Here is a 27,189-nt window from a genome sequence, read left to right on the forward strand (position 1 = left end):
ATGATAAGAAATGAGGGTAGATTTAGTAGTAAAAAGAATGATGTGTACTCCCAGAGAAAGGAAGTAAATAGAGAGAGCATGTACGTGTGTGTGTGTGATATAAACATACAAAATAGGAGGGGGGGAGTGAGGAAGAGAGAGCATGTACGTGTGTGTGTGTGTGTGTGTGTGTGTGTGTGTGTGTGTGTGTGTGTGTGTGTGATATAAACATACAAAATAGGAGGGGGGAGTGAGGAATGTAACAACAGCAGTTCTTGTCACTAAAGCAAGCTGATTTTCAACATGTCTCTTTTATATTGCCCTAATGACTTTAGAGCATTGGATTGACAGATTTTTTTTAACCTCTACAGAATTTTATATAAATATAGATAAACTTGAAGCATACTAATTACCTTTTGTGCTGTCCACATAGTTCCATCTGCTGTGGTGACTTGGACTTCTTCCCCAGAATAGTCTATAGTGTGTACCTGTTTTACAAAGTGAAAATAATGGCACACCAAATTTTCTGAAACAGTATGTTCCCATTTAGACGAGGATAGGAAATTATTACAAGTCTATAAACTTTATTCCCACTACAGGTTGGCTCCCATATTTGATGCAGAAGGGCATGTTACATCAGAAAAACTAGCCACTGTGGAAAAAGGGAACTTGAAGCAAAAGTTCACTGTTCAAATGAAGCAACTCAGTTATCTCAAACCCAGATTAGTCTGTGGACTATGAAAACATGCTTGTATGCTTCAAAGCAATACCCTCTCATTCATCTAAAAGAGTGTCACAGGGAGGAGGGGAGGAAATTGTTCTCCATGGCCTCTGAGTATAGGTCAAGAAGCAATGGGGCTTAAACTGCAGCAAGGGAGGTTCAGGTTGGACATTAGGAAAAACTTCCTAGCTATCAGAGTGGTTAAACACTGGAATAAATTGCCTAGGGAGACTGCAGAATCTCCATCACTGGAGATATTCAAGAGCAGGTTAGATAAACATCTATTAGGGATGATCTAGACAGCGCTTGGTCCAGCTGTGAGGGCAGGGGACTACACTTGATGATCTCTCAAGCTCTCCCCCACTTCTACTATTCCTGGGGGAACAACCTTGACAGAACAACCGGGAATGAGAACTCCGAACATATGTATAGCAGGATGTGAGGTGCCACCCTTTCATATCCAATTCAGTCCTCTGCTTAGCCACTGGCTGGGCAAGAGGGAATGGGACCAAGTGCTCCTCTTTCCTCATTTAAGTTAGTCCAGGCATTTTAGAATCCTCTTTCTCTCTATTTAGCTGCCTTCCCCTCCTGCCCTCTCCTTGGCTGTGATACTATTAGTCTGATGGATTCCCTGGCACCATCATTTTACAACTCACCGGAAGCTTAAGATGAATGTCAATCCCTTCAGCCAGTTTTTCTATTATGGTAGAATAGCCAGGTATTAAAAGGGTATGATCTCCAGCAAACTGGGCAAAAAATTCATTGTGGTCCCATGAGCGTGCAGATACCTGTGAATAGAACATAATAGGTTGTCTCTAATAGTCAGGAGACAACATGTAAACTTTATAAAAGCCACACGTGTAGAGGAAGTCAAACTGGATCCTTCCATGCCAGGGGATCAGATGCATGGCAAACAACAAAGACAAGCAAATCCTCTCTCTAAATAAAGCTGTGCGATGCAAGTTGTCTAATTAAGCAAAATGGCACAATCTGGCTAAGTTACTAGGAGATACTCTACCGAGAGCATCATTTGGCAAAGTGCAAGAAAAGCATTGTGAAAAGACTGGTGTAAAGGCATAAAACATTCCAGATATCAGTAAAAAAGGGTTTCTGGCTCAAACAAGGATATACAAAGCCCGCAGTGTGGGGTGGGCTGCTGGCTTCCCAGGAGGGAAGCTGGGAGCCAGTGTTTAACCATTACAGTAACCAATAAACTCCTGCTTTATCAGTTAATCATTTAAACATTTATACAATTACATTCTTAGTTTCCATTAGATCACAGGAGTTAACTTCACATTTTGCAGTGAGCGCTTGAGTGTAATGTTCAAACTGGAGGTGAATTTCCCTAGGGTTAGGGTTATCATCTCAATCACCAAGAAGTCACCCAGGAGGTCTAAGGTGGAGCGGGGAACTGCCCCTATTTCCTAGGTTTCAGGGTAGTGCTCTAGACATTAGATTAGCCTTCCTCTCTCTTTCTAAATTACATCACATATTGACGAACCATGCACTCACCTGATTGAGGTCACTGCCACAGGCATACTCCAAGTTACTGAGATGGAATTGCAGCACCTTTTCTTCCAGATCACTGAACTGGATACCCGACTCCTGAATAAAAGCTTTATAGATCTCCTGTATCTTCTCTGTACAGGAACAGATTTAAAATAAAAATGTAGAAATTGGTGAGTGTGGTTCATTATTCTCTGAATCTCACTAGTTTGCAAGTTAACAATCAATACTAGGGATGCTCAAATACCATTTTTTTTTGTGAACGTGTTACCGCTGAAGTTTTTCAGTGGTTACACATTTACACGCAGGGGCACCAGCTCCCTGCGAGCATTGGCTCCTGCCTCCCCCCGAATGCCTCTGATACAGAGGCAGCAGGGGAGGGGGGCTGCATATAATCATGAGGGTTAATTGATGAGCCCAGGTTTATTCATTAACCATTGCACACAGGTACATATTAGCTTCTCTACTTAATACTCATTCACATTTATTTCTGATGTAGTGAAAAAGCTGCTACAGAATACATGAAAATAAGATCTGTCACGTGATCAGCTGAAACCCTGATCTGATTTAGAATTAAAATAATTTGATTTCAGAGACTGATACGGCACTGTACATTTCCCAAGAAAGAAGTAACCTCAAAAAGGAGTAGATATTACCGTAAAAGTCGGGTAAAAATCTGGTTAAAAAGGAGTCCTGGAATAACTAACGTAGACAGCAGAGAAATTCATCGATTGGCTACCATCAGTAGACGGCACTGCAGTTGTGGTTTAAATGACACACATTCCCCAAGGCTAATTTATTAAAGAAACAAAAAACAAAAACACGCACAAAAAGCCACAACAATTCATAAATGCCACCTTCTATAGAATCTTGTGTAATTTTCACAAAACTGGGGTCCTATTCTAAGCTCTCCTAAGACTAATGGAGTCTCTTCATCAGTCACAGAAAAAAGGAGCAGAACTACAGTCTGAAATTGTAATTTTAAAACTATAAAATTATAAGTGCCCTGACTTTCTTTATCCAACCAAATCTGCTTCAGCTATTTCAGGCATGTCTGCTTGCAGGTGCCAGCTCTCTTGGGCTCATGCTAAGGGACTGTTTAACTGGAGTGTAGACATTCAGTACTCTAGAATTCCATGGTGAAAGAAGGGCCCTGAGGTTGGCTGAATGTCTACCACTATTAAAAAGCCCCTTATCCTGAGTACCATGAGCCCAAATCAGCTGGCACAGACCAGCCAAAGTTGTGTAATTTCAGTGTAGACATATTTTTAGATTCAAATTAGTAGCAAAGCCAATGTCTGGTAGTTAAAAATGGCCATGAAAACAACTGATCCAATCTGCTACGTTACTATCAATGTAGGAAAAAATTACCCTTCAAATGAGATATGGTCTTCAAATCTGGGGGTTAAATCTTGGCCCTACTGAATTCAGTGGTGAAACTTCGATGAACTTCTAGGCTCTATTGAAGTGAAAGGCCAACTATACATACAAATATTCAGAATCTCCAAATTGTATATGAAACAAAAGGCAAATGCCAGAGAAGTCCTCTTATTTTGATAGTTATGAACACTGTCAACCTCTCTGGTGTCCAGGACAATTGCTCTCTTACCTCCAAGAGGGACATCTTGATGTTGGGTCTTATCTTTTCTCCATTCTGAGACAACATCCAAGATGGCATTGAAATGAAAGTCCATGCGCTTATCGATAGTGGGGTCAGTTATCCTTCCACCTTCTTGGATCAAATCACATCTCTCTCCTAGTTTGTGCATTTTAATGCCAAGCTTCAAAAGAAAGTTAAAAAATGAATAAAAGTAAAATTTCTTTGAAGGAAACTTCACTTTCTAAATTGCTCAAGTACATTTTTTTAAAAGGGTTAAATCATTAGGAATAAAGCATTGTGAGGAACATGGAATTTTCACACACTTTAAATAGTTAAGACTCCGGTCTAATTCAACCTAAGGATGTTAAGTAGCGATTAATTTGCTAGTTGAGTAGTCGATGGAATTTCCATTGACTACTCAACTAGTCAATAAGCACTTCCGTGTTCCTCCTTTGAAATGTACCAGAGCCCCAGTGGGGGCTCTTGTGCATGTCAAAGCTAGCACGCCACGTGGAGCCCGGGGCCAGCAGGGAGTCCCCTGCTGACTCCAAGATCCATGCGGGCGCTTCCGCTTCGAAATGCCCAAGAGCCCCTGCTGGGGACTTTTGTACATATCAAAGCTGGCATGCTGCATGGAGCCCAGGGTCAGTTGGGGAGTCCCCAGCTGATCCTGGGCTTCACCTGGCATTTCAAAGTGGCAGCGCCAGGTGGAACCCAGGGTCAGCTGGGGAGTCTGGCTCTCTGCGGCATTCCAAGTGGCAGCACCGCACGGAGCAGCTGACCCCGGGTTCCATGCGGTGCTGCCACTTTTAAGTACCTCCCTTTTATTCCCCCCCTTGCTACCTCTATCTGATAGAGGCAGCAAGCGGGGGAGCAGCTGGTCAACTATCCTGTTGACTAGTCCTTTACATCCCTAGTCTCAACCTCTTAAAATATTTAGTTCCAAGTAAAACGTGAAACTCTGAAGTTAAATCAGGCCCATGACTTTTAGTCAACAACACATCAAAGGCAGTACAAAGGCAGTTCCTAGCATTAGGAAATGGTCAGACTAGAAAAGTTGCTCTTTCCATTGCTTTTGTAGGACCGAGTACATGGCTCCACTGCCTCTCTACCCCCATCTCCACGGCGAGCAGGGTCGGGCCTCAGAGAAGGGGCAGAGATGGAGGTCCAGCAAGGGTATCTGGGTTTAGGCAGATCCTAGATTGACTTAGATTCAAAAAGTGATTTTGTGCTTTAAAAAATTAGAGACCACTGACCTAAGCTATAGTATAGACTAAAGATACTGTGAGCAGAATATCAATGAGTTAGATATTTCTTCACCTCCTTTCCTGAATTAAAGTGGACAATAATAATCATAAATGGCAAGACTGTTAATTCAAAATTTGTACTCTGAAAATACTTTGTCTTTTGCTTCATTTATAAAGTTGACATGGACCAAACTTCACTGTATTTAAAGAGCCATTTAAGACAATAAATACATGTGCAGTACTCTGTCTGAAAGGCAGTACTTGAAGCCAAGGATTTATTCTATTTCACCTTCATAAACGACTTAAATGTCCCAGCAAAACAATTACAATCACAAATAAAAGCAGCTTTGCTATAAGGAAGTCTATTGTGAGGGAGCGTTTGGTTTGATTTGAAATATTTTGAAGAAACAGATCATTTTAAGGTTAGCTCAATCAATGCCTTGCTTACAATAGATGCTGACTTGACTAATTCCCGGAAAGAATCTTTTATATATTTAAATATTAACTCATGTGGAGCAAAACCATGGCACTCCTACATATATACATGCCTACATCACTGACAATAAAGCATAACCATTTCAGGGAAGGAACCCACTTGCTCACACATTAGTGCTATTGGGTTGTTGACGCAGCCGTTGACAATCTGTGCTCCTTTTCCTACAGTGACTCCTTTGAAAGTCTTATCGTCCCACACGCGCCCACCAATCCTGTCTTTCGCTTCTAGCACAATGACCTGTAACACAAACATAGCTTAGGAAGTTGTCAGAGAAGATATTTTAAAAACCACCTATAAAGGCTCCACCAGGGGCGGATATAGAGCAGGGCGAACGGGGCGGCCGCTCCGGGCCCCGCGCATGCACATGGCGTCACTGTGCATGCACCGTGGCAAAGGGGGGGCCCCGCGGAATTATGCTGCCCGGGGCCCCACAAAACGGTCATCTGCCCCTGGGCTCCACAATTAAGACAAAATTAAGCTGCTTAGTTATGTTACTTCATACTTTGTTTTATTGATAAATAGACATTAAAAGAGCAGCCCTTCCATTCACATTCCTCAAATTGTCATTTAAAGGCTATCTTAAAGGTATACATACACTCATACAATTACAAAACAAGGCTCTCAAACTTTAACCAAAATTAATACCTTAATAAAACTAAGCATGTGCTAGATAAAACTAATCATCATTTCCTTATCTCAACATCTACAAGGTGAAAAAATTTCCTATTTTTCAGATTTAGAGACGTGCTCCAGTTGTTTAAGTTAATATATGTTGACCTTTCACTTACTCTTTTAAAATACATTTCATATACTGAAAAATAAATATTTTCTAAAGGGACGAGGGTTCTAAGTGAGTAGTCGAGTCGAGTACTCAACTACTCGCATTGCCCTGCCTTGCTGCCTCTGTATCTGAGGCAGCAAGGTGGGAGGAAGCAGGAGCTGGTGCTGGGGGGATCTCGCTTAAAAGCTGTTTCCCCCAGCACCATTTCCACAGTGCTACCTTACCCCCCACCCGCACTGCTGCCTCTATCATAGGCAGCAACGGAGGAGGGAGAGGAAGAGACAGGGTGTGAAGCAGCCCCTGCCTGCCACGGGTCCAAGCTCACTGGGAACCTACATGGACAGGGGCTGCTGGACTTGGCGTGAACCAGGACTAAGCAAGCCCAGCTCAGTCCCAGTTGGACCCGGATCTGGGACTTACCCCCGCTGCGGCTTTGCAGTTTAAATGTAGTAACAGCAAAGTGGGCAGGTAGCCTGGCTCTTACTACATTTAAACTATAAAGCCGCAGCAGGGGTAGCACCCGGAGTCAGTGTGAGCCGAAATTGAGTGCTTTCCCTTATCCACTAATCGTGTCGTTGATAAATATTTTATCGACTACATGATTAAATACCTGCTTGTTAACATCCCTAAAAGAGACAAGCAATAATTTCCAATAAAACTGTTTTTACTGTTTGACATTAATATAATTCATTGCAAATTACCATTCATAAGCAAAAAAGCTTCAAAAATAAACTGCAAGGCGAAACTGCTGAGTTGGAATTCATATGCAAATTTGACACTGCCAAAGAGGTCTAAACAGAGACATGGAATGGCTTTCATTACAATAAGTCATTTTCCCTTCAAGCACTCTCATCTTCTCATCACTGTTGAAAAAGAGCCACATCACCACATCCTGTGATGCTGTGCACAGGAAAGGGGACCATTTATACCACTGTTATTACCTCTGTTACACAATTTCCATAAATCTTGCACAACATGTATCATGTAAGTGGCAATGGAAAAGTTACAATCTATCTAATACAATTATCCTGATTAAATCCATGTATGATCTTTTTATCTAAAGTTGTAAATATTGGTTATGCATTTGTATCTCCAATATGTTTTGTTCCTGGGTGACATCTTTGAAATGGATTAACATCAGGGCTAGAAACCTATGCATTGATGGCCCATTAAGACACTCAGCTTACAGTGGGTCATTGAAGAAATCCATCCTGTCCAGTAAGCCTTTCTTTTAGACACCTCAGAAAGAATATGGCAAAGAGCTGCACAAGTGAGCAAAGCATGTGCAGACATGTGATAATGAGATGTGACTCCAGATAGGGACATTAAATTTCCTTGCACATGGCAAAGGCTATAAAGGATACCTCCATTTTGCCTCTTTCCTCTTCTAATTCTCTGGCTTGTGGATTTACAATTAAAAAGGAGCATCTTGAAATAGGGTACGTCTAGACTACATGCCTCTAGCAACAGAGGCATGTAGATTAGGCTACCCGGCATAGGAAAATGAAGCGGCGATTTAAATAATTGCCGCTTCATTTAAATTTAAATGGCTGCCACGCTGAGCCAATCAGCTGTTCGTCGGCTCAGCGCAGTAGTCTGGACGCTCGGAGGTCGACATCAAAGGCATTTGTCGACTTCCCAGGTATGACTCCTATGGACCGAGGACCTTCCAATCTTTTGGAAGTTACCAGAGAGATTTTATCACCGCTACAAACCTGATATTAGGACCATGCAATCATTTGTATTGTAGATGATTAATATATCATTTGTAGCTCTCTTCTTTTATTAATAAACCGGTAATTTGTTCACTAAGAATTGGCTGACTGGGTGATACTTGGGTAAGATCTCAGATACTCCAGATCAGTATGTATCTGATTCTTTGTGATCAGTAAGAAGCTCACACATGAAATACGTTTTAAAGAACCTCTTGGTATCTTAGATCTGATTGTATGTATGGGAGCTAAGGGGTCAAATACCTAAAGAAGACTGTGTTCAACTTCTGGTTAACCAATGTGGTACTGCAGAAGCTTTTTTGTTACTGGCTTTAGGAATCTAATTCTAGAGTAAATCACCAGTTTTGGGGGAGTGTCTGCCCTATTTCCTGAAGTCTGCCCTAAATATGGCCTTTTCAATGTGGCCCATTCAGGCAGCTGGTCACAATGATATTCAAAAGAAATCAAGAAGCCAGCTGCTCAAATCTGACAATCTCTAGTTCTGCAAACATTTACACACGGTAGCAGTTGGCCACTAATTTTAAAGGGGACTTCACATGTACAAAATTATTTCAAGGTAAATTTTTGCAGGATCAAGATGATTAGAGCCATCAAAAAGAGTGGAGGAAGAGGAATATAATCAAACATATGCAATTTATGTGCATTTGTTTATTATAAATAAATCACATCAATTATTTTGAATTTTGGTAAAGTTAATTTAATAAACAAGAGTTAATTTTCCTTATTATTTACATTATGAAAGCACCTAAAGAACAAAATAAAGGATCAGAGTGTCTGTTCTAGACAATGTTCTCATAGGTCATTTTTAAAAATAGAACATAAAATATGTACTAAACTTATTGCTGTTTTGCTTTGATTGTTTGACTTTAAAAACAAACAACAGATATTACCTAACCTAATTAACCACTAGATTTTGTACATTTATTGGGCTCTTCTATGGACACATCTGTATTAGAAATATAATTTTTCCACTCCTGAACAGCAGGTTTCTAAACTCCCTCCAGTAGGAGGTCTGCTGTTAGTAAGTGTTGAATAACGTTATTTATCCCAAAGCTTCTTACCTTAATTCCAAAGTTGTGCAGTTGTCTTGCAGCTGCTAATCCTGCTGGCCCAGCACCAACAATGATGACAGATTTCTTTTTTGTTTAAAAAAAAAAAAAAGAAAAAGAAAAGAAAGAAAGAAGGAAAGTAGCAAATGTTCTTCTAGAAGAAAACTGTCAGTGCAAAACCAAAAATCAATCCTTGCACACAAGAAGTGAAATCTGTACTCCCACTGATTTTGGTGGTGTGGGATCAGGCCTGTGTTCTCTAAAACAGTCAACGATGATTTTGAAAGGCATGATTAATTAGGGTTCATGGTAGGCCTGTTACTGCAATGGGGACACTAGTTTAAAACAGATGTCTCAATTTACTTTGACTAAAACAGTACTGATAAAAAGCTAAGCAAGATCAAAAGCATCATGTATCTTGTAAGAATCTTTGATCACAAACGTCATTGAATAATGAAGACTAGTTTAAAATGCACTCACTATTCACTTACATGTAGCATAAAACTGTAATTGTCCATTTCTAGGAGATGCTACATTACATAAGAATATAAGAACATAAGAATGGTCGTACTGGGTCAGACCAAAGGTCCATCTAGCCCAGTAGCCTGTCTGCCGACAGTGGCCAGCACCAGGTGCCCCAGAGAGGGTGGACCGAAGACAAAGATCAAGTGATTTGTCTCCTGCCATCTTTCTCCAGCCTCTGATGAACAGAGGCCAGGGACACCATTTCTATCCCCTGGCTAATAGCTTTTTATGGACCTAACCTCCATGAAATTATCTAGCTTCTCTTTAAACTCTGTTATAGTTCTAGCCTTCACAGCCTCCTCTGGCAAGGAGTTCCACAGGTTGACTACATGCTTTATGAAGAAGAACTTTATTTTATTAGTTTTAAACCTGCTACCCATTAATTTCATTTGCTGTCCTCTAGTTAGTCCTCCTATTATGGGAACTAATAAATAACTTTTCTTTATCCGTCCTCTCCACACCACTCATGATTTTATATACCTCTATCATATCTCCCCTCAGTCTCCTCTTTTCTAAACTGAGAAGTCCCAGTCGCTTTAACCTCTCTTCATAGGGGACCCATTCCAAACTCCTAATCATTTTAGTTGCCCTTTTCTGAACCCTTTCCAAGGCCAAAATATCTTTTTTGAGGTGAGGAGATCACATCTGTACACAGTATTCAAGATGTGGGCGTGCCATAGTTTTATACAGGGGCAGTAAGATATTCTCTGTCTTATTTTCTATTCCTTTCTTAATAATTCCTAGCATTCTATTTGCATTTTTGACCACCGCTGCACTCTGTGTGGAAGTTTTCAGAGAACTATCCACGATAACTCCAAGATCTCTTTCCTGATTTGTCATAGCCAAATTAGCCCCCATCATACTGTACGTGTAGTTGGAGTTATTTTTCCCGATGTGCATTACTTTACACTTATCCACATTAAATTTCATTTGCCATTTTGTTGCCCAATCACTCAGTTTGGTGAGATCTTTTTGGAGTCCCTCACAGTCTGCTTCTGTCTTGACCATCCTAAACAGTTTGGTATCATCCGCAAACTTTACCACCTCACTGCTTACCCCTTTCTCCAGATCATTTATGAATAAGTTGAAAAGGATTGGTCACAGGACTGACCCTTGGGGGACACCACTAGTTACCCCTCCCCATTCTGAAAATCTACCATTTATTCCTATCCTTTGTTTCCTGTCTTTTAACCAGTTCTCAATCCAAGAGAGGACCTTCCCTCTATCCCATGGCAATGTAATTTACACAAGAGCCTTTGGTGAGGGACCTTGTCAAAGGCTTTCTGAAAATCTAAGTATACTATATCTACTGGATCCCCCTTGTCTGCATGTTTGTTAACCTCTTCAAAGAACTCTAATAGATTAGTAAGACAGGATTTCCCTTTACAGAAACCACACTGACTTTTGTCTAACAAATTATGTTCTTCTACATGTCTCACAATTTTATTCTTTACTATTGTTTCGACTAATTTGCCCGATACTGAAGTTAGACTTACCGGTCTGTAATTGCCAGGATCGCCTCTAGAGCCCTTTTTAAATACTGGTTTTACTTTGGCTACCTTCCAGTCATTAGGTATGGAAGCCGATTTAAAGGACAGGTTACAAACCACAGATAACAGTTCAGCAATTTCCCATTTGAGTTCTTTTAGAACCCTTGGATGAATGCCATTTGGTCCCGGAGATTTGTTAACATTAAGTTTTTCTATTTCTTCCAAAACCTCCTCTAATGACACTTCAATCTGGGACAGTTCCTCAGATTCATCACCTACAAAGGACGGTGCAGGTTTGGGAATCTCCCTAACATCCTCAGTCGTGAAGACAGAAGCAAAGAAATCATTTAGTTTATCCGCAATGGCTTTATCATCCTTCATTGCTCCTTTTATATCTCGATCGTCTAGGGGACACACAGGTTTTTTTAGTGGGCTTCCTGCTTCTAATGTACTTAAAAACCATTTTGTTATTTCTTTTTAAGTTTTTGGCTAGCCGTTCTTCAAAATCTTTTTTTGCTTTTCTTATTACATTTTTACACGTGATTTGACAGTGTTTGTGTCTATTTATCTCACTAGGATTGGACTTCCACTTCTTAAAAGATGCCTTTTTGTCCCTCACTGCTTCTTTTACATGGTGGTAAAGCCAAGGTGACTCTTTTTTAGGTCTCTTGCTATGTTTTTTAATTTGGGGTACACATTTAAGTTGGGCCTCTATTATGGTGTCTTTAAAAAGTTTCCATGCAGCTTGCAGGGATTTGGCTCTAGTCATTGAGCCTTTTAATTTCTGTTTAACTAACCTCCTCATTTTTGTGTAATTCCCCTTTTTGAAATTAAATTCCAGAGTGCTGGACTGCTGAGGTGTTCTTCCCACTACTGGAATGTTAAATGTTATTATATTATGGTCACTATTCCCAAGCGGTCCTGTAACGGTTATCTCCTGGACCAGATCCTGCGCTCCACTCAGGACTAAATCGAGAATTGCCTCTCCCCACAGAAAGTTCATCCATGTCCACAATGACAACAGAAACCACAGTACTGATGAGCCCACTGAAGTCAATGGTGATTAACACTTCGCTAGCAAGAGAAAAGAGTTAAGCTGGGTCTAAACATGATCCTGACAAATACAGTTGGAATTACTGATTGAAACAAGAGCCCAAACTTGAAAACAGAAATTAAGCAGCAGCATACACTGTCTACTAATTAATGAGAATATTACAGTTACCTACATTGTGGTAATCTTTGGGAAGAAGATATTGATCAGGACCGACTGACAAAATCCCTGTATTAATCAGCCCTTTTCTTGACATAAAATAAAGTATCCTCTCCATCTCTTGTACACAGCGAATACGTACAAGCCCCCGCACAATGATGCAATGTGTACACTTGTGAGGGGTGAGAACTTCCTGCATGTTGGGAAATAAGAACAAAATGAAGGCATATTAACCCAAAATTCTCCATGTTTTCCTATGCTTAAAATATATTTCTTCTGTAATTCGGTTGCTTAAGTCTAACCTCTAATCACACAGGTTTCTAAAAGGATTAAAAAAGAGTAAAAGGTCAGTTTTGTGTGTCAGACAATTGCAAGGGAGAATCGCTAGGCCATTTGAGTCTTCCAATTCTCCTATAATCAGAGTGAATTAGCATAAAACAAATAAGGTAAGAGTACAATGGACCTTGGCTACACCCATTATGCTTGCCAAATAAATATAGATATCTCAGCGATGCTAAGAATTCCAGCTTTTCCACTGAATATCCTCTGGAACCACCCAGTAAAGGTTTGTGCAAGTTGTTTGCTACTCCACCCAAAGTCAAAACAAGATCATATTCAAAAATCTTGAAGTGTTTTTAGAAAATCATCCAGGCTTCTGATCTCATTTATACTGGTATAAATCAGAAGTAACTTCAGTAAAATCAGTGGAGTTAAATCAGTGTAAACAAAAAAAGAGAAACAACCCTGTAACCATGTTTAGGATCATCTGTATCCCTGCAGAAGAGACTTCCATTCACTACATGACAGTTGTGTTGCAAACAACATGTTCAATCTGGACTGAGTTTCTAAACTACTAGAAGCTTTGATGCACTTCCTTTTTCTTGAGGGATCCTCAGCTATAGTTTTGCTTTAAGCCTGTTCTCACACTTACCCAGGTTCATAAACATTCACCTACCTAACATTCATAAACAAAAAATAGTGAAGTGCCCTAAAAAGTAATTTAATTTCCCTTTAGCAAGCTTATGCAGGGCCTTCATCTTAAAACTGGAATGTTTCAAAACCATGTGCAGATCTCTTTTAGGGAAGTTTCTTGACATTATTAAGTATAAGCAATTATTTTGTTTGGTGCTTGTGTCTTCTACACTTTGTACGGTATTTACAAAATCCCTGCATTAATCAGTCCTTTTCTTGACATAAAATAAAGTATCCTCTCCATCTCCAGAGTGTAATTACTATGTCTAATGAAAATTCTTTGTAGCACACAGACACTATTCCACAGACTCCAGGAAGGTTCTTATGCCCATACTTCTTGGAGGCAGAGCCTAAGAGCACATTATTAGTAACTGTAAAAGTATGCCATTAACTGTTGGTCTTGCTTACTTTGCAATTTGTGTACCACAAAGACAGGATGAGGTTTCTCAAAGCTAGGTACATAGTCGGATCTCGTGAATATTCTGGGAACTCATAGAGCTCATCTAATTCCATGACATCTGGTCTCACACAGAGTGCTTTACCACATTCATTGGGCTGATAGAAAGGCTGGAAGTATTTGTTCATCCCTGAAACGTAGTAAAGACAGGCCATGAATTAGTCATACTCTGCTATATCGACTGATCCTGTCCTAGCCACTGAACATACCCAGTGACCACCCTCAGGGCGATAGCGGGGAAATCCTCAAACTTCTGACAACTCTGAGGATTATCCCAAGGTTGCACTGCTTCATTCCCTTCTCTACTCTCCAAATCTTGCAATGCAGACCATCCTTCCAGCTAAAGGGGTCTGGACTTATCCAGGTTAGAAGTCTTTTTTGGCTCTCTGGGAAACACCCACGTGGGACAAATGGATGCAGTAAAAGGAATCCAGGCCATTAGATATTCTAGTCTGACATTCACATAATTCTTCTCTCTCTCTAAACAAGAAGCTCAAAATACTTTATAAACAGTAATAATGTAAGTAAGCCTCACAGAAGTGCTGCAAAGTCTCTAACCTTATAGAGAAATAAAGTGATTTGCAAAGATTGCATGGAAAAATTTATATCCAGTTTAGAAAAGAACCCATATTTCCTGTCTCATCATCACACTGCATTAACCTCAAGACCATCCTTCATCCCAATGTGCAGTACAGTTATTCAATTCAAGTAACCGAACATGCAACATTCAAGAAAAGGACACAAATCTTTGCAGAGCTATATCATGGAAACAGAAGCTCTAACACCCCTTACCAGCCACACTAGGTGCACTCTTTATATGCTCTAACTTCACAGCATTAGATTCACCAAGTAATCGGTTAGTGCTGGTGCAGGAGGGACTCATCCCTACGCAGTCTGGATAGTAAGCAGACAGAAGAGGAGCTGCCACACTGTCTTTGAGCAAAGGAGGGAGGATGAGCATGGAGTACCACCAAAGGTCTGAAACTTCAGCAACTCTCTGGATGGAAGAAAGATGGCAGAAGAGAACAAGCATCAGTACTCTGAACACATCTGATTTGGTTTTTCCATTTTACCCCTCATAACTCAGACCTGCCAGCACTAAAAGCACCAACCTCATAAATAGTAGTTTAAAATCACACACACGTTTCCCCCCCCCCCCCCCCCCCCATTTCTCTCCCTGACTTAGGATATGTCTACACTACCAGGTTTTGTCAAGGAAATTAATGTCAAGACTCAGAAGTTGCCAAAGAGAGTTGTGTCTGTGTGTTTACATTTGCTCCCTTTGTTGACAGATTGTGTCCATATATTTAGCTCCCCCATCGACAGCAATACACTGTGGGTATGTATCTCACAGTGCCCGGTGACACTAACCGTCGGTAGGTGTTGTGGGACTGCAGAACATAGCGCGGAACATCTTGGGACCACACAATGTCCCATCAGACACCAATTTGCTCAGGGGCTTCCAACATCCTTTTGCGTTGTTTCTCCAATTGCCATTCTCCACTGTGCATGTTTGCATCTGCAGCAAGAAAGAATGGATCCCACACTTCTAATTGTCATGAGGACCTTGTGCATAGCAGCAGAGATCATCTTGAAGTTGCTGACAGAAGACGACTCAGAGGAGCTTAACAGTGTGATATGGCAGCGGCTGTCCAGGATAGATTGGTGCTTTTGGACAAGGGAAATCAGCACTAATTGGTGGGATCACACTGTCATGTACTACTACTGAAGGGCTACTACTGAACTTTAGGATGCATAAAGCAACTTTCTTGGAGCTGTGTGCTGAGTTGGTCCCCGAACTGCAGTGTCAGGACATCAGAATGAGAGCTGCTCTCTCAGTTGAGAAGAGTGTGGCAGTCGCCATGTGGCAACTCCCAATTGCTACCAGTCAGTTGCAAATCAGTACTGCTGCAAATGTGCAGGGCAATAAATCATGTTCTGCTATGGAGGACCAGGACTCTGGGAAAAAGTGCATGACATAGCAGCTGGCTTCGTGGATATGGGAGTTCCCAGCTGTGGGGTGAAGGCCATACATGCACACACACTCTAATTTTACCGCCAGCTGACCTTGCCACCGAGTACATTAATAGGAAGGGATATTTCTCAATGGTGCAGCAGGTGCTTGTGGATCATTGTGCATGTTTCACAGACATCAGCATGGGGGGCTCTGGAAAAAGTGCTGAGCACACCCATCTTTCTAGCCTGTACAGAAAGCTGCAGGCAGGGACTTAGGTACTTTCTTGACTACAAGATTGCAGTAGGGGATATGGAATTGCCCATATCCTAGGGGGTGTATCTAGACTACACCCCTCTGTCAACACAGAGATGTAGATTAGGCACATTGAAATTATTAACGAAGGGGGGATTTAAATATCCTGCACTTCATTAGCATAAACATGGCTGCCACTTTTTTATAAATGGAGCTTTTTCGGAAAAACGGTAGTCTAGACGCGGATCTGTCGAAAAATAAATGCTTTTTCAAAAGATCTCTTATCCCTCATAAAATGTGGTTTACAGGATCTTTCGAAAAAGGCTTTATTTTTCGACCGAGCTGTGTCTAAACTGCCATTTTTATTTTTTCGAAAAAGCTCTGTTTCGAAAAAAGTGGCAGCCATGTTTATGTTAATGAAGTGCGGGATGTTTAAATCCCTGCTTCATTAGAAATTTCGATGTGCCTAATCTACATCTCTCTGTCAACAGAGAGGTATAGTCTAGACACCCTGGGAGACCTGGCTTATCCACTGAAGGCCTGACTCATGAAACTGTACACGAGGCACCTAGACAGCAGGTAGGAGCATTTTAGCTACAGGCTGAGCAGGTGCCGCGTGGTGGTTGACTGCACCTTTGGGAGATCGAAGGCGAGATGAGGCAGGGATCCAGAAGGCAGGCTAGACCACACCAAAGACAATAGTCCCACGGTTTTCGCAGCTTGTTGCACTTTGCATAATTTGTGTGAAAATAAGAGGGAACTAGTTACTTGGGGATGGAGCATGGAAGCATAGCAGGTCACTGCAAAGTTTGAGCAGACAGTTCAAAGGGCTGCTGTCAACAACAGGAGGCTTTGAGGGTGCACTTTGAAAAGGAGGGGCACTGAAATAAGCCTCTGTTACAGTTGCTTCCACACTGTACCCCTGCAATGCAACTCATAGCCAGAAACATGATTTTCAAGCCTGACCTGAGATTTACTGTTGGGATATTTCTACACACAAGTTTTAGTTCGGGAGAAGGATGCAAATAGCGCTGCGCATTTGCATACTGCCTCAGGGTTTTTTTGGAAGACGTTCTTCCAGTATTTACCCTACGTTTCTTAAAAAGTAAATAAAAGCATAGAAAATTATAAAAGTGTGGCTTTTATCATCAGAAAACAGTGCACTGACATGCAATAAAGCACCCCTGAGAGCTGGGCAGGCAGGTGCTAGCGAAGGATTACAACTCAGAAATGTGTGTACGCCCAGGTATCGATCAAAGTGAGGACAACAGTGGAGTGCATGGGAAAATGAAGACCCCTAGACTGAAAATGAACATGGAGGGTATAAAAAGGAGGTTGCTGGATGCAGAATTTTGAAGCTGCTGTAGAGGTGGATGAACCAGTGTTGGCACACTCTGCTGCTTCACTCAACAATTGAGGATCTCAGTCCATTTCTCCTTCACCCTGACCGTGCGCTCTATGGCCTGCCCAGAGAAGGCCTGGTTGTCCTTTAATTCCTTTTCCAAGCATTGTTGCCAACGTCTGCACTCACTCATTGATTGATTTAGCATTTTGTGAACCAAATCCTCCCTATTTTTTCTAGGATTTCTTCCTTATCTGTTGCTACCTCTCCAATGTACTATGGAGCAGAGCTGTCGAGATCTCTACTGTTCAGCACAACGCACAAAAAGGACTATGTTAACATTGAATCCTACATTGTAACAATTCACTTACAAACCTGTTTTCCAACATTTCTGCTTACTTTCCCCCCGACAAGGAATGCATCTTGACAACCACCACAATAATTGTAAGTGAAGGGTGGGGGCAGCTGGCAGCCGTGCATACTAAGGATGTTAACTATCGGTTATTTTACTAGTCGAGTACTTGATGGAATTTCCATCGACTACTCTGCTAGTTGATTGGCACTTCTGCATTCCTTCTTTGAAATGTACAATGGCCCCCACTGGGGCTCTTGTACATTTCAAAGGAGGAATGAGGAACTCTGCGTACAGCCCAGGGACAGCAGGAAGTCCCACTGACTCCAGGCTGCAGGAGGGCATGCCTGCTTTGAAATGTACAAGAATCCCTCACCAACCCCAGGCTCCATGCCGCGCTGCCAATTTGAAATGCCACACGGAGCTGATCCTGGCTTCCACGGAAATGCCGCGTTGGAGCCTGGGATCAGCCGGGGAGTCCCCAGCTGATCCTGAGCTCAGCTGTGTGGCACTGCCCCTTTGAAGTATCTGTCAGAAGCAGTGGGGAAGGGGAAAAGGGGGGAAAAAAATCGACTTAACATCCCTAGCTCATACAGACAAAAGAAAATTCCCTTTCGCAGAAACATAGTACTGCTTAGGCCGCACTTCTCCATAGGTGGTTAAAACCTGGCAAACATCTGCCTGCTCAGCTGAAGCAAGGAAACCAGGGCACAACTTCCCCAGGCTTGTGGCTTTCACCTTGCTCCATATGCAGCCCACCTATGTTCGGCTTTGGTTCCTCCATAAGTGATTGATGAATGGTACAGAGCAGTGTCCTGCAACGAGTGAGGGGACAAAGCTGCACTGCAACAGACTCTGCGGCAGAAAATTGACAAGGACATCTCCAAATTTCAATAGCCTGTCTCCGCAGGATTCCATTGAGATCACAGTGAGCATCAACATGCTGGTTGTCCATATTGACCACACAGGGATCTGCACAGCTCACAGAAACACAGCCAGCCTCCCACTTTTCCATGCCCTGAGACCTGCAATCCATCAGTACAGGAGAACAGTTCCTGGCTGCTGGACACACTTGGCACCCCTGGTGCTTGTCTACTTCATCCTCCTCATCTACAGTTTCATCCTCTGAATTAGATCCTCTGTATGCTGCATCTGTTCCCTCTGAAGTATCCACGGGAAGGTAGGGTCACAGTAGAGGACAGCGTCCAGCTCTTTATAGAAACAGCAGGTCTTCAGTAAGGCACCAGAGTGTTGGTTCGCTTCATTGGGCCTAATGATAGGCTCTTTAATCTTCGATCTGCACTGCAGTGTGTCCCGCTTTTACCTCTTTTCACACAAGGATCAAGAAATGTCTCAGTTCCTACAGGTCACTCACAGCTGGGACTGACCAGTCTACTCTCCCCATACACTGGTCAGATCCAACACTCTGTAGCGGACAAGCAGGGGAAGTGTTTGGTGCAATGGCCACACATGGGCACTTGAAAAGATGCCAAGAGACCACTGCACACTGAGCCATCACATGTGGGGCAGAGATGTCCATGTGCTCAGGCAGCCAGAAATGGGATTTAAATTGTAAGGGGCTTATAAGGGGACAGGGTGGGTAGCTGGTCATGTGGCTGCAGGGCAGCAGAGTTCAAACTTCTGACCAAAGCAGCTGTTTGGGAATTGTGGTCCACTTTCTGGAGGCCAGAATCAGCAGCAAAATGCTTTGAGGGATCAACACTGTGTGTCTGTTGATAACACAGGGAGGGGAAAAGAAAAAAGCCCCTTATGGAATAGAAGTTTTGTGTCATAAAAAATGGCTGTTTTTCATGACAAAAGTCATGTTGCAGTGCGAACACCCATGCAGTTTTGTCTACAAAAGGCGCTTTTCCTCAACAAAACTTGCCAGTGTAAACAAAGCCTTAGAAAGCTTGACCTGCTGCCACATGCAGCAGAAATGAAACTGGCAAGAGTTACAAACTCAGCATCCATTCAGCAAACTAAAAAAAATGAGACATACTTCTTTAACTCATGCATTCTAGGCATTTTTAATTGTCCCTAGTTCATAATACATAAAACCTATCCATTTCATTTACATCCCTTCCTCTCTGTGAGAAAGAACCTTGACTTGCAGATCTATAGCTACAATGTAAAACAAACACACATCAAAAAGCTTAAATATATAGGCAAGCTCCCCCAAGTATTTGCAAGAATTCACCTGAACAAATTATGTGGCATATTTCACCTGTGCTCTTTGGTTTATTGCACATAATGTTGTGCAGAGAAACTGTAATGCAGTCTGATGGCATCCCAATATATTATGCCACACTTCAAAACAGTCACACCTTTGTATTTATTGTGAAACATTACAGTTTAGATTTTCACATATTCATGAAGACAATTTACGAAATAGGAGGCTAGGCTGATTAATGAACAGTCATGTACAGGCAACTCACCAGATCTTCAGGCATGGAACACTGGTCTGAGCCCTCAATCTGAATGAGAAATGTAACTACATCAGAACCAATCTACAGCCACACAAGTATATTAAATAAAAGAAGCAGACTCCCGTATAACTCCTTTTGACTTAAAAATATATTTTAAAAAGAGTGCTCTATTTTAATGTTTCATAGCACAGATAATTACCAAGAAGAAATAGATGAGTAACTTTTTACAATACATTATATTAAAAATACTAAAAAGACAATCACCACAGATAAAGTTCTTGGCTGAAGGAACTGAATGTACTTGGCAATCTAATTATCCCACATTAGCATATAAGTAGTGGGGTTAGGTGGAAACTGAGAGGAGTTTCAGCTAACATTGCATTTCAGTGTGCTGTAATCCAGACAGCTGTCCCCCTTCACATATGCATGTATCTGCAGGATTATATAAACATTTGATAAAAATCACTTCCTGTGCGTACACAATATCCTACTTTCAAATACACGCTAACACCACTTGTCCTCAGTGAGAACTATGTCAAAAACAAGTTTGATAGCTCTGAAATTGCTACTAAACTATCTAAAAGTGGTCTGAGCAGGTGAAAAAAAAGTGTTTCATGTTAAAAATCACACACACACAAATACAAATACAAATGCACACACAAAAAACAAACAAAAAAAAGTCCACCCAGATGTTCTAGGAAGATTCCACTCTAGGCTGAAAAACCACAGGAAAATTCTCTTTATCAGAGAATTAAAGGATAAACTCCTGTGCCTACGGACATCAATAACACTAGAATTTCACCTTAAATGATTGAAAGCAGACTTATGACAAAAGTCCTTCCTCAACCATAACTCTAGTATTGCTAGTGAACTCCTAAATGTCATATCTTACTTTCCTCCTATTAAATCTGAATATTTTCATTTCAGATGTGAAGGAGGACAGGTGCACATTAAAAAACTAAAAAGAGTTATTGGACATTTCAGATGTTTTGACTAGTAGCAAAAAAAAAGGTCAAACTGAAAAAAGGATATTAGATAGTCACACATTTTGGAAGCAACAACTTTTGTGGAGATTTTTTAATATGCTTTTTGAAACATGATTTTACAATTAATTGCATGAGTATTTCTACAAATGATGTTTTGGATATTGCAGTTTCATCACTTTTCCTGAGGAAAACCCTTAAATTGCTGTAGAATACAAACTATACAGCTCCTAAGATAATCAACTCATCATTCTAACAAACATAAATGTTAAAAGAAAAAATAAGCAAAAGTTAATGACTATAGTAACAAAACCACCTTAACTACGGTTAAGTAAGGGCAAGCAGTGTTGCTATTACCTTAGCAGAATTGTTCAGTTTCATACCACATCGGTATGTTTTTGCAATTTGTGAGGTAAGCTGGATTTCCTTTGTCAGCTGACGCCATTTCCCACACTCTGGTTTTGTGCACTGCACCTAAAAGTAAAAACCAAACATGTTTTAACTTGCAGTTGACTCTGATTATAGATCAAGTTCATGATGCAACAAACAACAGCAAAAGAATAGGATAGTTAGAAAACCTACTTTGTGATCATAACTAATGGGTAAGAAATAAGGAAGATGCAAAAGAGTTGTTATATACATTCACATAAGGTGCAATTTACCCTCATGCAGACCACCAGCACAAGGATTATACACAGTTTAAGCCTGCTAACTCTCTATGGGCTTATGCAGTGAAGAGGCCTATAAGTTGCTTAAGCCTCCAAAGTGTAAATAAGACAAACTGTTCATATTCTTTCTGCTGGTCCTCTAGGAGGGTGAATTTCACTCACAGGACTGTATTGAACACACAATTCCCACTTTTTCATTAGGGTTTGAAGATACACAGTGTTGAAGCAAAGGCACAACAGTATATTGCAGGATTAAACCTATATTAACCATTGCTGCCTGAGCTCTCCCATTCCATCCTCAACTAGTGGAAGGTATACTCCCTTCCCATTCATTTTACTCACCTACCACGCCATTATGGCTGTTTTTTTCACTCTCTATTTTCCCTATTGCTACCATCCTCTTTCCCATCACAACCTGCCCACTCCTCACATCTGCTTCCATTTGAACTTCATCCTAAATTCTTCCTGCTGCCTCAGTAATTAGACATAGGAACTGAATATTGCACAGAGAGGGCTTAGCCAAGGATTGGGAAAGTTTTCTGATAGTAGAGGAATTGATAAGGATTATTATGGGGAGTCTGTCTTACCCCACCTTTCTAATACCAGAAGTTTTCCTAGAGCTGAACCTGCTACTTGATCTTCAAACACTAGAAACTCCTCAACACACACAGAGAGATCATAACACAAAGCACTGTATTCCTTACCCAGTAAGGAAGCTGTTGATCAGCCATGAAAGCTTTAGGACTGGGCTCGCTTTTACCATTACTGGTCCAAATCCTTTTCCAAGCAGTGTATTTCTCATAGCCATCTTTATGACTAAGAGGAAAGTTAAAGTAAATGGCAAACAGTTAGCAAGTGGACTGGTCCAGTCTACTTAAAGAACACTTATTTTTAAAAAATCATTTTTAGAAGAGTAAGAGACACAAACAGACACACACACACACACACACACATAAGGCTGAGAATAGTCCCCTTTTTAAGAAATAAATGTGACAGCAGTCAGGGACTATCTAGGCCTACATTTCCTTTCAATAATAAATCCAGGGCCTAATACACAAGGTCAAGATGAGCTACAGCTCAGCACAAAAATGCCATTCTGGTCTTTCTAGTCAGTAAACTTCTAGTGTCAAATTCACTCATTGATGTGGGATACTTGGAACCTGAAAGCACCTTGTAAAACTAAATTCCTACCACCCTCATCTAGATTTATTCCAACTACAGTTACTTAAAATTGTGCTTGTTTATAATTAGCTTTAGCAGAATTCAAGCCTTTTTTTTTTTGTAATTTTGACAGACAATATAAATTTTTATTAAGTATTTGTTTTATTTTCATTGGTTTATTTCACAGTTGTGGGAAAATATAGAAGGGTCAGGCATTAATTCATGCCAGTGGAACAGTGAGATTCAAAACAGTAAAGCTTTATAGCAATTGACAATTTGTATTTTAACAACTCATATCAAAATGTTCAAAGTAAATATCCTTAAATCAAACTCTAATATGTTCTCAAGCAGTATGTGTTTTACTTTGCCTATCTGTACATTTGTATTATAATTTATGGAAACTGTTTTTCAATAATTTGCGTGTGTGGTGAAATTGACATTTGCTAACATTTACTGGTAAAAAAAAACCCTAATTCTTCTGAGCAGAGCTGCAGCTGGGGAGTGGAGAGAGTGTAAGAGGGCAACTGCCCCTGGGCCTGGTGCTACCGCGGCAACAACAGCAGCTGGAACCCTTTAAAGTGCTGAGGAACCCTGCAGGTGGCACTGAAGGGCTGGCTGGGAGAGGCTAGCCTTCCAGTCCCACCTCTTCTGCCCAAGACCCCTCCACCCGCTTTGCCCAGGGCCCCCACAAACGTGTTTCCAACCCTGCTTCCACGCTTGCTTACCATTTACAATTTGACAGTATAATCTTTAAAAATAAGGAGGCTTTTGAGATGCTTTCCAAAAGAACAGCTTTGCAACTCATTACTTGCTGGTTTTATTCTGTTTATTTATACTCTTTAAAAAAAAAAAACTCACTGAACACTATTTTTTTTTAAAGTCACACAAGAACTGAAATACAGCTCACTTTTTGGTTGATGGATGGCCCACACACCAGTTTCAGCATATACAACTTACACCTAACAGTCTCTAAGTCTCACTTCAAAATAAGGTCAGTAGTAAGGAGAAAGTTTCAAATATTTGTTTCAGTCAATGAGAATGCACATTTTTAATAGCCAGTCAATCTCTCCAGGATTTCAAACGAGACATGGTCTCAATAAATATACCTTCGATAATAGTGATCAAAACACTCATTGCAGAAATGTTCCCCACATGAGAGATGATACCATCTAGATGTGTAGCCATTTTTAGCACACCTAGAACACAAGAAAACATGTAGATTGCATTATGATACTTTAAAAAAAAAAATCCATTGGACCCGGATTCATTTTAAAATTTAAAGAAATTTTAAGGCCAGGGCATGGCAGAAAAAAAAACAGGATTCTCTTCTGTTTCTTTTTATGTTTATACAGTGCTTTGACAAAAGACAATACTGCACTCCTTATTCAAGCAAAAAACCCAATAAAGTCAATTAAATATTCCTCTAAAATTAAAATTATATGGTGGCAGAGCACAATGGTGTCTGAAATGGCTAGCCATGAGATGATTTAATTTCCATAAGTGATCATATGAAAGTATTTTTAAATAATAGCACCATCAAAATAAGACTTTAAAATGATTAAAATGTCCAAATTGCTTCCTGAATATTAACATTTAAAATAATTTCTTATGGTTTCCTGGTTAACAAAAGTCCTATATGTCATATATTAAATTGCCAAAACTTCCAGCTTTCCTGTCACAAATTTTATAATGCAGACATTGCCTTTCAAAATTAAAAAGGTTCAATTTAAAACTTGGACATAGCTTAAAATAATTGTGTAATGCAGTTAAATTAATAGCACATCATTAGACTGGGAGGGGTATATATTTAGAATAGCATGCTGCTTATTATAAGCCTGGCCTATATGGTAATGCCTTACTTCCAAATACCTCTAAATGAAGGATATTCATTTTTTTAAAAAGTCCTTAAATAAAAGTTAAACATGAAGTTAGTCTTGAGTGAAAACAGGATGTTATAATTAAAATAGTTTTGCAACATTCAGAGCCAATCTGCAGATTTAGCACATTAATGACAGATTTCAGAATGCTGTAACTACTCAGAAGAAATATAGCATAGTATATGATGGCTTCATTTTATGTTTTATAGGGAAGCTCTTCTGTGTATGTTTCATAAACAGGCCCTTAATTTCACAGAAACAAAATCTGTTCCAGAAAACAGCAGACATATTGCATTAATAATCCTTATCCTTGAGAAATGTTCATTCAAAATGGCAAAAAGTAATCCACAAGAGAGGCTGTTTGTGATGATTCTCTGGTACTTCAAGTCTACAACCAGCATTACATCTTTTGTCCATAGATTTAAGAGATTTTGTCAAAAACATAGTTATGTAAGTACAGAAAGACAAACCTTTCAGCAGCACTTGCAAAGCAAACAGGACAAGTTGCAGTGCATCCAGCTTTTTCACATTTTCTATATTTCTTCTCTGATGCCTCATCATCATCCTCTGCTGCTTCAGCCGCCTTCTTCTTCACCTGATAAAGAACAGTCATAATTGAATTCTCAGAGTATCTGTGACTAGAAATGACAACGATGCTCAATTTTCTACAATGCAACATTCAAAGATTACTTTATTTCGTAATTCAGATCACAGCAAGGACAGGTTAAAATAATATAAATCAGATGTTTGGAATCCATAATAAAAATAACTATTGTGTGGGACAATTTGATGACTGTCAAGGAAGGTCAGTTTTAAAGAGTCAACAATTTTGGCAACGTACATTTCAGCTAAAGGCTTCTTGATTTAGTCTTCTGACAGCTTTCCAGCTTCAATTTCAATTAATATTTACGGGCCTTTGGATTCCAATGTTTCTAGCACCATCATACCAATCTCTCATTACAATGTTTTTATTGCACAAAGTCAATCAATATTAACCCACATCGATAAAGATATTGTCATCTGCTCCTAAAATATAAAAGTTAATTTTTAAAGTAACCAAAGTCCAATACAGAACCATCAACCTGATCACTCTGGGCATTTTACAGCTGTTTCCAAACTTTTCCAGATGGGGACCTATTTTGACAATTCAGGAAGACTTGGTGACCCAAGGCAATTCAAAAACAAGGGGAGACAGAGCCACCTGGGGAGACACTTGGCGACCCTTTTGAAATGTAATTGCGACCCATATTTGGGTCCTGACCCATAGGTTGGGAAACTCTCTAGCTAGAGCTCAGTCCTGCCAACTGCTCTGTATCGATGTACCCACAAAACCTATTGATTTTATTTTCAAAGTACAGCCACTAATTATTCAAAAAGTTTTACTACAAGCAGATAAACCAAGTGGTCTGACCTCTCCAATCTATTTCCTCCCTTGCACCACCGTAGAGCCCATGGCAACATCAAGGCCTTTGCCTAAATGCACCTCTGTTGGTGCTCCACATGGCGTGGCCTCTCCAGCCCCGGGGAGGGAAGAAGGCAGACGGTGTGTTGCATGGCCCCAGCCTCCCTAACTCTGGAGGAGGTCGGAGGGTGCACGCTATGCAGCATGCCCCAGCCTTCCTAGCTCCGGAGGACGTGCCGCATGGCCTGGTCCAGTCCTGCCTCTCCAGCCCCACAACATAGGGAGGGCAGGTGCTGAGGGCAGCAACACTCTGCCCCAGAATGCCTACTGCAGATGTTCTGGGGGTGGAGTGTGGGCGCAGCTATGCCTGGTGTTTTGGAAAAGCAGAGCCTTCCCCCACCTTACATACTGGATGCTCATGGCTCTAAATATATAATGTTTAACTTTGCATACCTGTCTCCCAGAACTCCGCAAAGGAAGGTTGTCTGGAGACTGGTCCAAAGAGCATGACTTTTTTTTGGTCCGTACCCTTCCAGTTGACATTGTCTTATAGGATCTGAAAAAAGAAGTCAGAACATCATTAATATTATAAAACGGTTTCGTTTGAGAGGACTAATTAGATATTACATGAACATGCACTATTACATTGGCAAAAGCTAGTTAGTTAAACTAAGTCCATTTGTACCCATTAATGAAAAAAAGAAAAGAAAAAGGAGGTAGGCAGGAAAGAGGAACAGTAACTTTATTTTAAACTGAGTTCAATGTGAACATGTAACATCAGATCCTCAAATAGTGTAAAACGGCATAGGGATGGTTTTACTTAGGCACTGCTTAATCTGCCTCAGCACAGGGGGACTGACTAGATGACCTGTTGAGGTCTTTTCCAGCCCTTCATTTCTATAGCTGTATTGATTTCAATGGATTTAAGCAGATTTGCACCACCTGAAGACTTAGCTGATAATTATAGTTCAGAAAGTGAATAAGCATAAGCTCATAATGC

At 40.6% G+C, this 27,189-nt stretch overlaps 1 protein-coding gene across 4 annotated transcripts in view; it reads right to left on the reverse strand.

The window, feature by feature from the left end:
* The window catches only part of KDM1B (lysine demethylase 1B), a 39,074-nt gene that overhangs the window by 8,404 nt on the left and 3,481 nt on the right, over positions 1-27,189 (reverse strand). For all 4 annotated transcript variants that reach the window (XM_075921178.1, XM_075921176.1, XM_075921177.1 and 1 more), the window contains exons 3-17: positions 26,643-26,745; positions 25,258-25,382; positions 24,017-24,106; positions 22,454-22,565; positions 21,439-21,555; positions 20,108-20,146; positions 14,559-14,763; positions 13,718-13,896; positions 12,354-12,530; positions 9,125-9,199; positions 5,649-5,786; positions 3,816-3,987; positions 2,213-2,340; positions 1,357-1,488; positions 393-467 (exon numbers count right to left, since the gene is read on the reverse strand). In XM_075921178.1, coding sequence (XP_075777293.1) covers positions 393-467; positions 1,357-1,488; positions 2,213-2,340; positions 3,816-3,987; positions 5,649-5,786; positions 9,125-9,199; positions 12,354-12,530; positions 13,718-13,896; positions 14,559-14,763; positions 20,108-20,146; positions 21,439-21,555; positions 22,454-22,565; positions 24,017-24,106; positions 25,258-25,382; positions 26,643-26,732 — 1,854 coding nt within the window. In that variant the 5' untranslated portion in view covers positions 26,733-26,745. The remainder of the gene's footprint in view (positions 1-392; positions 468-1,356; positions 1,489-2,212; positions 2,341-3,815; positions 3,988-5,648; positions 5,787-9,124; positions 9,200-12,353; positions 12,531-13,717; positions 13,897-14,558; positions 14,764-20,107; positions 20,147-21,438; positions 21,556-22,453; positions 22,566-24,016; positions 24,107-25,257; positions 25,383-26,642; positions 26,746-27,189) is intronic.

Source organism: Pelodiscus sinensis, chromosome 2 (genome assembly GCF_049634645.1).
Source record: "Pelodiscus sinensis isolate JC-2024 chromosome 2, ASM4963464v1, whole genome shotgun sequence".
Lineage (NCBI taxonomy): Eukaryota > Metazoa > Chordata > Testudines > Trionychidae > Pelodiscus > Pelodiscus sinensis.